This window comes from Lipophrys pholis (assembly GCF_963383615.2).
Source record: "Lipophrys pholis genome assembly, chromosome: 16".
NCBI lineage: Eukaryota > Metazoa > Chordata > Actinopteri > Blenniiformes > Blenniidae > Lipophrys > Lipophrys pholis.
Window position 1 is genome coordinate 10,267,554 of NC_137634.1, and position 11,781 is coordinate 10,279,334.

At 40.4% G+C, this 11,781-nt stretch overlaps 1 protein-coding gene across 2 annotated transcripts; it reads left to right on the forward strand.

Moving 5' to 3' along the window:
- Positions 1-2,019: 2,019 nt before the first annotated feature.
- On the forward strand, positions 2,020-11,364 carry LOC308121730 (histone acetyltransferase KAT5-like; the record flags this gene model as incomplete). 2 transcript variants are annotated; one of them, XM_080483166.1, is made up of 15 exons in its annotated part: positions 2,020-2,050; positions 2,131-2,197; positions 2,948-3,016; positions 3,660-3,799; positions 4,615-4,683; positions 5,413-5,586; positions 5,663-5,737; positions 6,940-7,002; positions 7,086-7,361; positions 7,452-7,541; positions 7,643-7,783; positions 7,897-7,990; positions 8,082-8,241; positions 8,342-8,423; positions 9,289-11,364. In XM_080483166.1, 15 exons carry the CDS (start codon positions 2,021-2,023, stop codon positions 9,421-9,423), a joined length of 1,665 nt encoding a protein of 554 aa, XP_080339292.1. In that variant the 3' UTR covers positions 9,424-11,364. The 2 variants fall into 2 exon arrangements, with proteins under 2 accessions (XP_080339292.1, XP_080339293.1); XM_080483167.1 differs by having other exon boundaries at positions 2,021-2,050; positions 7,086-7,334.
- Between the last annotated feature and the right edge of the window lie 417 nt (positions 11,365-11,781).

Sequence of the window (11,781 nt, forward strand, 5' to 3'; positions counted from 1 at the left end):
TGAATAATTTATGCCACAAAGCCTCATTAAAATCACCAGTGTTGGTCAAGTTTCAGTTTTCATTTATTTATTTTCCACAATTTCACATATACAACAATGATTTAGATTTCGGTGTGATGCTCCACTCCGACCTGTCCTTATACTGCCAGGTGACCAAGGTAGTCCAATCCTGCTTTGCTCAGCTTGAGACGACCAGCCAAGATCATACCTCCCCCCCAGCAGACCTGGAGAAAGTTGTACATGCCTTCATTTTGTCCATGCTTGATTACTGTAACGCCATTTATTCGGGCATCTGTACACGCAACATTCAAGGACTGCAGCTGGTGCAGAATGCTGCTGCCAGGTTTTTAACAGGCACCAGGAGGAGTGAACACATTTCACCCATTGTCACTGCACTTCACTGGCTGCCTGTCAGTTTTAGAAGAGATTTTAAAATGTTACTGCTTGTCTTTAAAGCCTTGAATGATCTGGCTCCTCTATATATCAGAGACTTGCTATCATCATATAAGCCAGACCGCTGCCTGAGAGCCTCTAGTAGGGGCCTACTAATGGTACCAAAAACAAGGTTATTACCAAGGGCAGCAGAGCCCTTGTTGTACAGGTCCCTCGGCTCTGGAAGGTGCTCAGACAGGCAAACTCAATATCCCGCATTGAAAACTACCAAATCCAAACTAAATTGTGAGAAAATGGGACCAAACCACATCAAAGAAGCAAAAACTAAATTATCAATCAAACATTGAGTGTCTGGGAGAAAATGGTTAAAGAATATAATGAGTAAAGTGACAGTAAACTATTGATCTGGCCTGCCCTGGACCCTGATTTTAAATCGGGAATTAATGATGATGGCTAATTAAACATAAGAAAATTTAAACACAAAAGCAATGCTGCAGATGGTGTGGGCAGTTGAACGCCAATCAATCCCATATTTTCTGGACCTGACCTAAAATCCATTTTGTTGTAACGTTCACGGCAGTTCTATTTGTTAAGGGTGGAAAGTATTTATGTGCCCACTAGATGGCACTGTTGCTCCAGTGATAACGTGTGTACGAGTGTTTTGCAATGTCGGCTCCCGTGTGAGCACCCTGCTGGGACAGTATGTGAAGCATAGGTGTGAAGCAGAAGGCCTTATGTGCATTCTATATGTGCCTTTAGGCTGTCGCATTTTTTGCTCTAGATTTTCAAAGCTTTGGAGTGGCCCCTTGTGGACAAAGGAGTAATAATTAGTTGAGCCTTTTGGGTTCCATTTCTTAAATCTGTTGTCATAATTATTAGGGGTAAATTCTAAATCATATGCACACCATCGTAAAAATGTTTAAATGGTCTTCAAGATTACAAAGCTTGATAGACTTATTCCAAGCTGACAGCATCACGTGTGATATGTGCTTGTCCGGTAAGCCAACTTGGTCTCACAGCTTGGTCTATGCTACCAGGGCTCTAATTGGAATCCCTTGAATTGTTGCCCCTTCTATATCTTTCCATCCAGTGGCATAAACAGGGGAGCACAGGCACATCAATGACCTCAATTAGACCGCATAATAATATTCTATCTGACATGAAAGTTTCATTCCCCCTTTATCTTTCTTTAATTGAAAAGTTTGTAATGGAATCCATCCGAGAATGCAAATCCAGAAAAGGTATAATGTTACACTTAAACATGTAAGATTTAATGTTTGTATTTAGTGGCCAGTAGTCTTTGTAAGGGGTGAGTGTATAATAGCTCCAATGTACTGAAGCAGAATAAATAAACCATAAGAAGGTCATAAAAAAAACAAATTTTGTTAAACTGAATATTGTATCTTCCAGATTACTACTGTAATGGCAAAATGAAGCAAAATTAAATGTCTTGTCTGGAATAATAATTGTTGTGTTGCTATATTGTTGTGATACGATGTGTTTTGACCTGCCTTCTTCCGGGTTGGTTTTACGATGTTGGTTTGTTTCAACTGACTCATCTTGACGTTTGTATCGTCTTTGTCGCGGACCGGCATTTTCCCACAACACCCCGCTCCTGCTCTCACAGATGACGAAAATGGCGGACAACTCATCATCGGTACGTTTTCCAAATATATTACGTTATTTTACGGACACTGGTTGGTTTCATGGCTACCATTAACGCGTTGTTTTGTACAGGTCGAGATCGTCGAGGGCTGTCGCCTTCCCGTTCTTCGCAAAAACCAAGAACACGAAGACGAGTGGCGTGAGTGTTGTCCGTTTTTTTTTTTTTCCCCCGATGCTAAGCTAACGCTAGCAACGCGCCTCAGCTGTTGTTAGGGAGCCGCGGCCTCTCGTGAGGAGCTGTAAACACTCCGAGGACACATGCTCTGACACCCTGCCTCCCAGCTTCATCCTCGACTCTGTTCGAGACACTTTTATTCACTCACATATATTGCCAGAAAGCCCCCAGTGACAGGATCTTAAAAGTCACAATTTATTATCATGAAGGAGGCGAGAACCATGTGACATCAGACTGATGTTTACAAATCCAGAACATCATTTATCAGTATCGGTTCAACATTTTCTACCTCCAAGAACCGAGTTTCCTCTATTAGACAAACGGTATCACTTTAGTTTAAACCAGCCTGATATAAACGTGACAGTTTTCAGTCATACTATTTTAAAACTTCAAAATTGCCTGTTATATTGCCGTCGGTATAATAAACGTCACTTAGAGTCATTTGGACTTTTAGGCCCTATACATGCAGGGTTTGTTCACAGCTTGTCAGAACAAATTTTCTTGTCACACTAGACACTTTAATTTTGAAGGTCTGAGAAGGTAAACACAAACATCAAGGATGTTTTATCGTCTCCGTGGGACAAGTTGTCTCGCAGCATTAAACAAATGGGTCAATAAACAAATGCTATTGTGATCCACACAGCTCAGTGTGTTTTTGTAGTGTTCACATCAAAATAATATAGAAAGTTTTTGCTCATGTTCTACTTTTCACAGCTTTGGCAGAAATTCTCAGCGTGAAGGAAGTGTCCTCGAGAAAGCTCTTCTATGTTCACTACATCGACTGTAAGTAAAGTTTGTGTTTTTTGCTTGCTTTTGATTTTTCTCTCTTTTATTATCTGTGATAGGAATCATGATTTACCTTATTGGTCTGAACATAAGATCCCTATAATCATGAGAAAACATTAAATTACCCTCTTTTACAAGGTTCATATTCAGAAAAACTGTTTTGTGGACCGAGTGTTGTTTTTATGAATAAGAGAATAATATTTTTAGGGAGAAAAAGACAACAAAAAGTAATGGATTAATCACTGTTAGAACACCGGGAATGAGACACAGACGCAACACACCAGTGCTACCTGGCTGTTACGTAAACTTGTATTGTCACACAGATCTCCTGCCTCGCTGGTTTCGCTCCAGCCATGACTTATTAACAAGTGTGTGCAGTACTGCTTACACCACGAGTTGATTATTAGACCTATTAGGGTTGGTTTGGAAACTACAGAGACGACCATTTCTGTCGTCGTTCCACTTCTGCCTGATGTCAAGGTGGAATTAAGGCGATAAAGCGCTTCGTGTTTTAGAAATGAAATACAATAACAAAAATGTTTGAATCGATTTATTCTCCATCCAATCATTCCCCACTGTCAGTCTGTCTGAATTGCATCACACAAACATCACAACAGTGTAAAATGTCTTCTGTCTGAAGTCAACAAGCGCCTGGACGAATGGGTCACATCGGACAGGCTGGACATGAAGAAGCTTCAGTTTCCTAAGAAAGAAGCTAAAACGCCAACCAAGAACGGTCTTCCAGGTTCCCGTCCCAGCTCTCCAGAGCGAGAAGTGGTGGTGAGTGTGAAATATTTGTCAGGGCTTTAAGCATGGCAACAAAACAATCAGATTGAGCAGCTTTTGCATTGTTAGTGTAGCTTAATACAAGGTCAGCGCAAAGTTTATTTTAAGTTTGTTGACAGATGCTAAAGCAACTATGTCGTAGTAAAAGTTAATGTGGCAGTGATCAGTGGACAAAAGGAGGGAGATTTGATTAATACTTCTTTTGTTCTGCTGCAAAATCCCCAAAAGATGTTGATCGTGTGTACAGTGTAATTATATGATAATGTTGATAATGATTGAAGATTTAACATATGTGATTACTGCTCATTACTACAACCATCTGAACTAAAAGCCTTTTAACAAATTATTTGATGTTTTGTTTTACCTGCTCTGTTCAACTCTACCAACAGGAAATGCAGTTTTTGCACTTCAAATCACGATTTTTAGAAAGATAACTTGGCAAAGCATTTTAAAGTTAAAACATGTTGATATCCAATCAGTCCACTACTAACCATCTATTGAAATGACACACACACACTTTTTTCCAGTAGCCGTGTCAGGTGTGTGTGTGTGTGTGTGTGTGTGTGTGTGTGTGTGTGTGTGTGTGTGTGTGTGTGTGTGTGTGTGTGTGTGTGTGTGTGTGTGTGTGTGTGTGTGTGTGTGTGTGTGTGTGTGTGTGTGTGTGTGTGTGTGTGTGTGTGTGTGTGTGTGTGTGTGTGTGTGTGTGTGTGTGTGTGTGTGTGTGTGTGTTGAGACGCTGAGTTACAGCCTGAGGGTGAATGTGACTGTTGGTTAATCCTCTCCCTTCTCTTCCTTTCTGTTCGATTCAGAGGAAGAGTCTAGATCTCAACCTACAAACTGCCACAGCTCCTTCCAGAGGCAAAACCCTGCCCACGCCGGTACAAGTTCAATATACCCATTCCAGACATGACCGAAGACCTCTTATAAACCTGTTGTTAAAATCTGTCCAATGTGATCACTGTGGGCTGAATCTGCACAGGACTGCAGACAAATAGTGCCACGATGTTGATCCAGTTGTGTGGATGATATGTTATGTTTACACTGGAACATATCTCAGCTCTTCAGAGGGTCTTTGTTGTAACATGTTGTGTAGTCATGGATTCCACAACAAGCTTTTATTTTCAGCAAGTGTTGAATTAAAATGTAGAACATTATATGACATGACGATGGCACCACAAAGAACATGTAGCTTTGCCTGTAAACAACATTAAAGTAAACAAGTGTTGAAGGTTCATCGGACTCCTGAAGTCTGGCCTGTGCTCATCACATCTTAATACCAGGTTTAAAAAGGGTTTACTTCATATTGGACAAATAAAACCTACGATTGGAAAAAACCTTTTCAATTTGATTTGCTGTGGCTATTCAACACAGTTTTGGCTCTCGTCAGTGTAAAAACTAATGATGTAACAAGACACTTGTTCATGAGGCAAAACTAGCGCTCCCAGCTTTCATTCATGACATATTTGTCTTTTTTTTTTTTTTTTTTAAATAACAATCAATCAGATGCCTCCGGTCAGGCCAAACAACCAAGACAAATGTGTGATTCATTGTTTGGTTTGTGTCTGCTGATTGTGAGCCACATGTCTGACCATATGTGTTTGCTGCAGAAGAGGAAGGTGGAGCCCGTCCCCGTGCCAGCTCAGGTATCCCCGGCCGCCCCCGTGACCACCCTGTCAACTCCAGCAGAAGCCCCTCAGGCGGCTGTTTTCCCTGTGGTGAGAGAGACGACCCCCTACAAGTCCCGCGACCAAGACCATGACCAGCTCTCCTCGCTCACAACGGTAAAAGAACATCCCTCGTTTCATCTCCTGTTTGAGCCTTTTCCTCATTTGCTCATAAAAAACTTTCCAATGACAGAACGGCAACGCCAGACGAATCATCCCTGCTCAGCCCGGGAGGAAACGGAAGGCTAACTGTGGGGGAAATGATGAGGTGAGTGACACTCGTATAATTCACTTGTAAGGACAGTTTATTTTAACTACTTTGTTAGATCCATGTTTTATAGTTTTTATGAGCACTTAAACTAAAATACAAGGATAGAGTTACTGGATCATTGTTCTGTACAACGGGAGACTAACTCATTTCCATTTTAACACAGCAACTGCACAAAGAACGTTCCTTGATCACAATATAAGTCAAAACAACAACACATAGGTGCCACAGATAGGGTTTTATGTTTTGTTTTTTTATAAATTCAAATGTATTGAGGAGGGTGAAGAATCCCTGTTGTCCTTTAATTTTCTCTTAATAAAAGAGGGATGCTTCTCTTGTATTTATACTCAGGAGTTTCAACCCGAGTATTAAAAGAAAGTAATTTCTTCTAAAACATTTCCTTTGTGTGTGTGTGTCCTGATTGTCAGTTTAAAGTCAGACGTTGCTTGTTGCATCTCCCGGCTGTTTGTGACGTGTTGATGAGTCTCAAGTGTTTTCTTTGTGTTGGGTTGTTATTTTATAACTAACAATTAACATTATGGAAAGTGCAAAACATTCCTCATCCCTTCTATAAATTTTTTTGCAGGTTCCATTTTTGTGTGTTTTAAAAACGTGTTTATCTTGGTCTCTAGTTTCAGTTCTCGTTAAAATTCAGTTTTCATTACGACGTCCCCATTCTAATGCTGATATGAGTGTTGAAGTGGCTCAACATTACAGATGAAGGGTCAATCATTCATCTTTTAAACTCAGTGTTTCTGCAGTATTGTTCTGGGGTCTGTCGTCTTTCTCAGCTGACACTGGGCTATTAAATTAAAAACAAAAGGAAATTGTGGAGTTAAATGTAATATTTTATTATTACATTTCAGACGTAAACAAAATGAACTGACATTAAAATAGTGTGTCCCGATGTGACGAGCCTGAACAGACAATGGCATCATACTGGTTCACACAGGAGACATGTTTACACCTGATATGAGGATATATTTTATTATTATTTTTGAAGGTTAAGGTCACGCACTCCATGTTTGTATTTGCGTCCCTTTCATGCCTCATCCCTGGTCTAACATCTACTACCTCCAGTCGCTACTAAAACTACGACTGTTGCTTTCAAGCACTCCTTCAGTGCAGTGTAACTGAGAATCACTTTGTTCTCCTCGTTAGTTTCAACAAGCCTGTGTTTCTGTGTCTTTTCTTTCTGCTAGATGATAAAGGTTTTGCAGTATAACAACCCTCAAAGTGCCAGCGTCTTTCTACCACCGCCAGAGGTCAGTTTCATTTCTTATTATTGGATTGTGTGTTGCCGTCCAAATTCAGAAAGAAGTGTGTAAACGTGATTGTTTGCCTCCAGGACTCGCAGGACAGTTCTGACGGCATCCCGTCTGCGCCCCGCATGACGGGCAGTCTGGTGTCCGACCGCAGCCACGACGACATCGTCACGCGCATGAAAAACATTGAGTGCATAGAGCTGGGACGGCACCGCCTGAAGCCCTGGTACTTCTCGCCGTACCCGCAGGAACTCACTGCCCTTCCTATCCTCTACCTCTGTGAATTCTGTCTCAAGTATCTCAAAAGCCTCAAATGTCTGCAGAGACATTTGGTAAGAAACTCTTTGGATCAACACGCTGTAAGAAGTATTTCTTTTATTATTTGTAATTTTCTTGCTGTTTATGAGTGTTTCAAATATCTGTAAGCCTGTTTTATGATTTTCTTGCAGACCAAATGTAATCTAAGACATCCTCCAGGCAACGAGATCTACCGCAAAGGCACCATCTCCTTCTTTGAGATTGACGGCAGGAAAAACAAAGTCAGTAACCGCGTCTTTTATCTCCTCTCAGTATTTCTGCTGTTGATGTAATTATGATTGACTCATATCTTGTGGGTTTTTGTTTGTTTTTTTTCCTCCAGAATTATTCCCAGAACCTGTGTTTACTTGCAAAGTGTTTCCTGGACCACAAAACTTTGTATTACGACACAGACCCTTTCCTTTTCTACGTAATGACGGAGTACGACTCCAAAGGGTTTCACATAGTGGGCTACTTCTCTAAGGTACTAATAGTCTGCAAAGGACTCTGGGTTTATTGTGCACATTTAGACTTTTCATCGTCTCTTGGAACCAGTCCTCAGTCTAACCAGGAGTAACTTTTGATTCCTGTGTGCAGGAAAAAGAATCAACTGAAGACTATAACGTTGCCTGCATCCTCACTTTGCCTCCTTACCAGCGAAGAGGTTACGGCAAACTGCTCATCGAGTTCAGTGAGTTCATGTTTTTCTATCATTGACATCGTTGAATACTTCTGGTTTTTTTTTTACCACAAATTTATTGTGATCTGTTCACCTTTTCCAGGTTATGAGCTTTCCAAGGTAGAAGGGAAGACAGGCACTCCAGAGAAGCCGCTCTCTGACCTGGGCCTCTTGTCGTATCGCTCCTACTGGTCTCAGACCATCTTGGAAATTCTCATGGACCTGAAGCCCGACAACGGAGAAAGGCCGCAAATCACCATCAAGTATGAGACGTGTTTTTTTTTTTCTTCTTCTTCTTCTTCATTCCGTTTTCAGAGAATCACTAAACTAAAAATGCTCCTTTGCTTTTTCCTTCCTGTGCAGCGAGATCAGTGAGATCACAAGTGTAAAGAAAGAAGATGTTATTTCAACGCTTCAGTACCTCAACTTAATCAACTATTACAAGGTGAGTCCAGTGTGCAGTGGAACAGTTCAGACATCCACCTCTGTTGAATATGAAAATATCTCTCAGGACAAATTCAGTTTATAAAAACCGTGATGACAATTTAACTGTCGATTTGTTTTGGGGGGGTTTTTGTGTTGTAAATTCAGCATTCTCTAGTCATTAGTCATGTATCAGGATGTTGAGGTCATACATAAGAGTAAATAACTTATAATCCAGCAATTATAGCCACATAAATAAATCCATCATCATCATATCACATCATCTGATTCGAGGTCACGAGGTCCAGATGACTTTGAGTACAGACTCAGTGGTACGACCCGGACCAGAGACACAAACTCACACATTCACACCTAACAGCAGTTTTTATCTCACAAACGACCTCAAATCCACATTTTTGTACAGAGAGAGAGAAAGGAGAGCTTGTCAACTCCACACAGCGAGCCCCCGAACCTGGAGTCAAACTGGCGCTCTTCTCACTGTGAGAACTTCTTGGAGAAAACACAGCAATGATCAAAAACTCAGATTAAGTTAGATTTTTACAATTGTATGTAGGTTTCAGGATATTCTTATAAAATTAGCAATACAAAGTAAGCGTTATTTCATTTTCTGGCAAGTATTCAGCCGACACTTGAGGTGTTTTCACAACTCGCCTATATTTACACTCAACAAGCTTGAGCTAAAATGATTTATGGAGGAGATCGTTTCAGGATAATGATATAATGAAAGATGACAGTCGGAAGGTTGTGACTCTAAATGAAATGTTAAACTGCCACCGATGATCAAATTTAGAAGATTGAGTTTAAATTGCGTTGCTCAAGCAGCAGATTACGTCAAACACGCTGACTGTGTTGTTCCTTGGATTTAGGGTCAGTACATCCTGACTCTCTCAGAGGACATTGTTGACGGCCACGAGAAGGCGATGAAGAAGAGGCACTTGCGCATTGATTCGAAATGCCTTCACTTCACGCCGAAGGACTGGAGCAAGAGGGGCAAGTGGTAGAGTCGGAGTCCCCGCCTGCACGGTGAATCTTCTCAAAGCCAACAGCGTGAACAACAGTGGATCACATGAAGGGTTTGCTGCACCCTCTGAAGACTGTTTATTTTATTTCAATTTTTTTCAACAGGACTTTTCTTCAGATAAGAAATGATAAAGAAAAAAGATTGACAAACTTTGAGATGATTGATTGTGAGTCTGTCAAACTTGGGAACAAAGGAGAGACTGGTAACAAGAATACTGGTGGGGAAAAAATATTTGTGGTGTGAAAATATCCTGTTGACGACCAGAACAGTGCTTTAAAAGTGACAAAAGGTGTCTAATATTGTAAAAAGTGATTTCCTAAAATTGCAAAACGTACACAAGGTCATGTTAATTTGATCACTGGATTTTGGTCGACGTTGATTCGCTTGGTCGTTTTGACATTTTGTAAAATTCCCAGACATTATTTTCCTTTTATTTTGAGACGCAGACGAATACAGTTTGTCCTCTGCATCTGAAAAGTTCAAATGTTGTAATTCTAATTATTTATGTAGCCCAGACAGGTTTGATTGTAGAAGACGTCAAACAAAACGCGCGGCGCGGCGTCCCACAAACATCGCTGTAGGTTTTCAGTCGGAGGACCGTGGCGCAGGATTCAGGACGACCTCTTGTCAGAATATAGTCTTAATATATATTGTTTTCTTTCTCGTAGAATCAAAGACGACTCAGTTGTTTTATCATCACGTAGATCCTTGATATTTTGCACAGCCATGTTCTCGCAGTCGATCAGAAGAAACAAACGGCGATTCCTCCGGGAGAATTTGGCGTTTCAGGCTTGTTTTGAGTGTCGTGGCCTCCGTTTCAGTTAGTCTGGAGAGATGGCCAAGAAGCGGGATTCACAGGAGTTTACAATCTTTAATGCCGCCAAACACTAAACCTCTACAGTCGTCGCCTTTTACCATAACTTATGTCCTTTTTTTTTTTTTTTTTTTTAAAGTACCCCTCCTATAATTCTCTGAGCTGCAGTCCAGCTCTCCAGAGGTTTATTTTATTTCCTTGAGAGATTCTTTATTTCAGAGCTGTGAGTATTTTTGCAGAAGTTTTCCGCCTGCAGTTGTTTTCACACTCCCATGACTGACAATTGGTTCTGAGTGTGTTGACAGGGAAGATACGGAATAAATCACTGTCACTCGTGTCTTTAGAATACGATACCAGGTCATACAAATCACTTCTCAGCACATTGATATTGTAGAAATCCTCTTCGAGTGCCTGAATTTTTAGCATCGTTCATCCAACAGCACAAAGGCTTGTGTCGTTTAATACATGCTTTTATTAATTAGTTTGTCTCACTCTTGCAAATTATGTCTATTTGAATATACAATGAAACCAGCTTGAAGAAAGAAAAAAAACAAAACACTTTTACGTTGTTGCTTAAGAACCAGTTTGGTCGATTCAGGTTTATTTTTCACAAAATGAAATCCTTTTCTCGTTTTCTTGTTTGAACTCGTCAGAAATCGAGACGCGGTTCGGTTTGTGATGATGAAGGTCGGCGTGTTGTCTCTTACTTTCAGATATTCCCTCGTCGAGATCAGCGAGACGAAGCGTGTTTCCTTTGTTGAACTTCTGTTCCCTGTGACTGTACATACTAAAGACTGAAGCCATGTTGAACTGTTAGAGGAATGTAAATTTCGTGTACAGGTGTTTTTTTTTTTTGTTGTTTTTTTTTTTTTAAAACTCGGTGTTTATCAAACAGGCTGCACAATATTACCAGGAAAATACCTAAAAGTTATATCTGACTTTTGACTTTTGTGTTTTTCTGTTTACATGTCGAAAAAGATGGTAAATTTTCTTTGTTGAAATTATTTAGTATATCTTTATGTGAAACACAGTTGAGACGATCATTTGAGCGTTTGATATGAAAACAAAAAAACCTGTTGAATTGATAAAAAAAAGTCTTAAAATCCTCATTGTCTTTCAAGCTTTCTCTCCCCACGCCCACCTACCCACAGGCATCTGTCGGTGAGCTGGTAAGTAAGTTTGATTCCAAACATTATTCATACCATGACGCCTAACACAGTGAACACGCTCGTTGGGAAGAAAACAAAAAAGAAGAAAAACACTGAACATTTGAGACAAAACGACATTTATGACACATGCGGGATATATCGTCTCACTAAAAGCAGCAATAATGCAGGTCTGAAGTAGACGTACAGTACAATAGGAGAAAAAAAATGATCGAACATAACTGAACCACTTAAGATCAGACTTTGGGAAATTCCTCATCCTGAAGCACGGACTGAGCTCGAAGCTTGAATCTCTCAAGAAGAAGAAAACACTTCAGTTTGCAGCTGCAGTCCAATTTCCTGGGGGAGCGTTGTATAG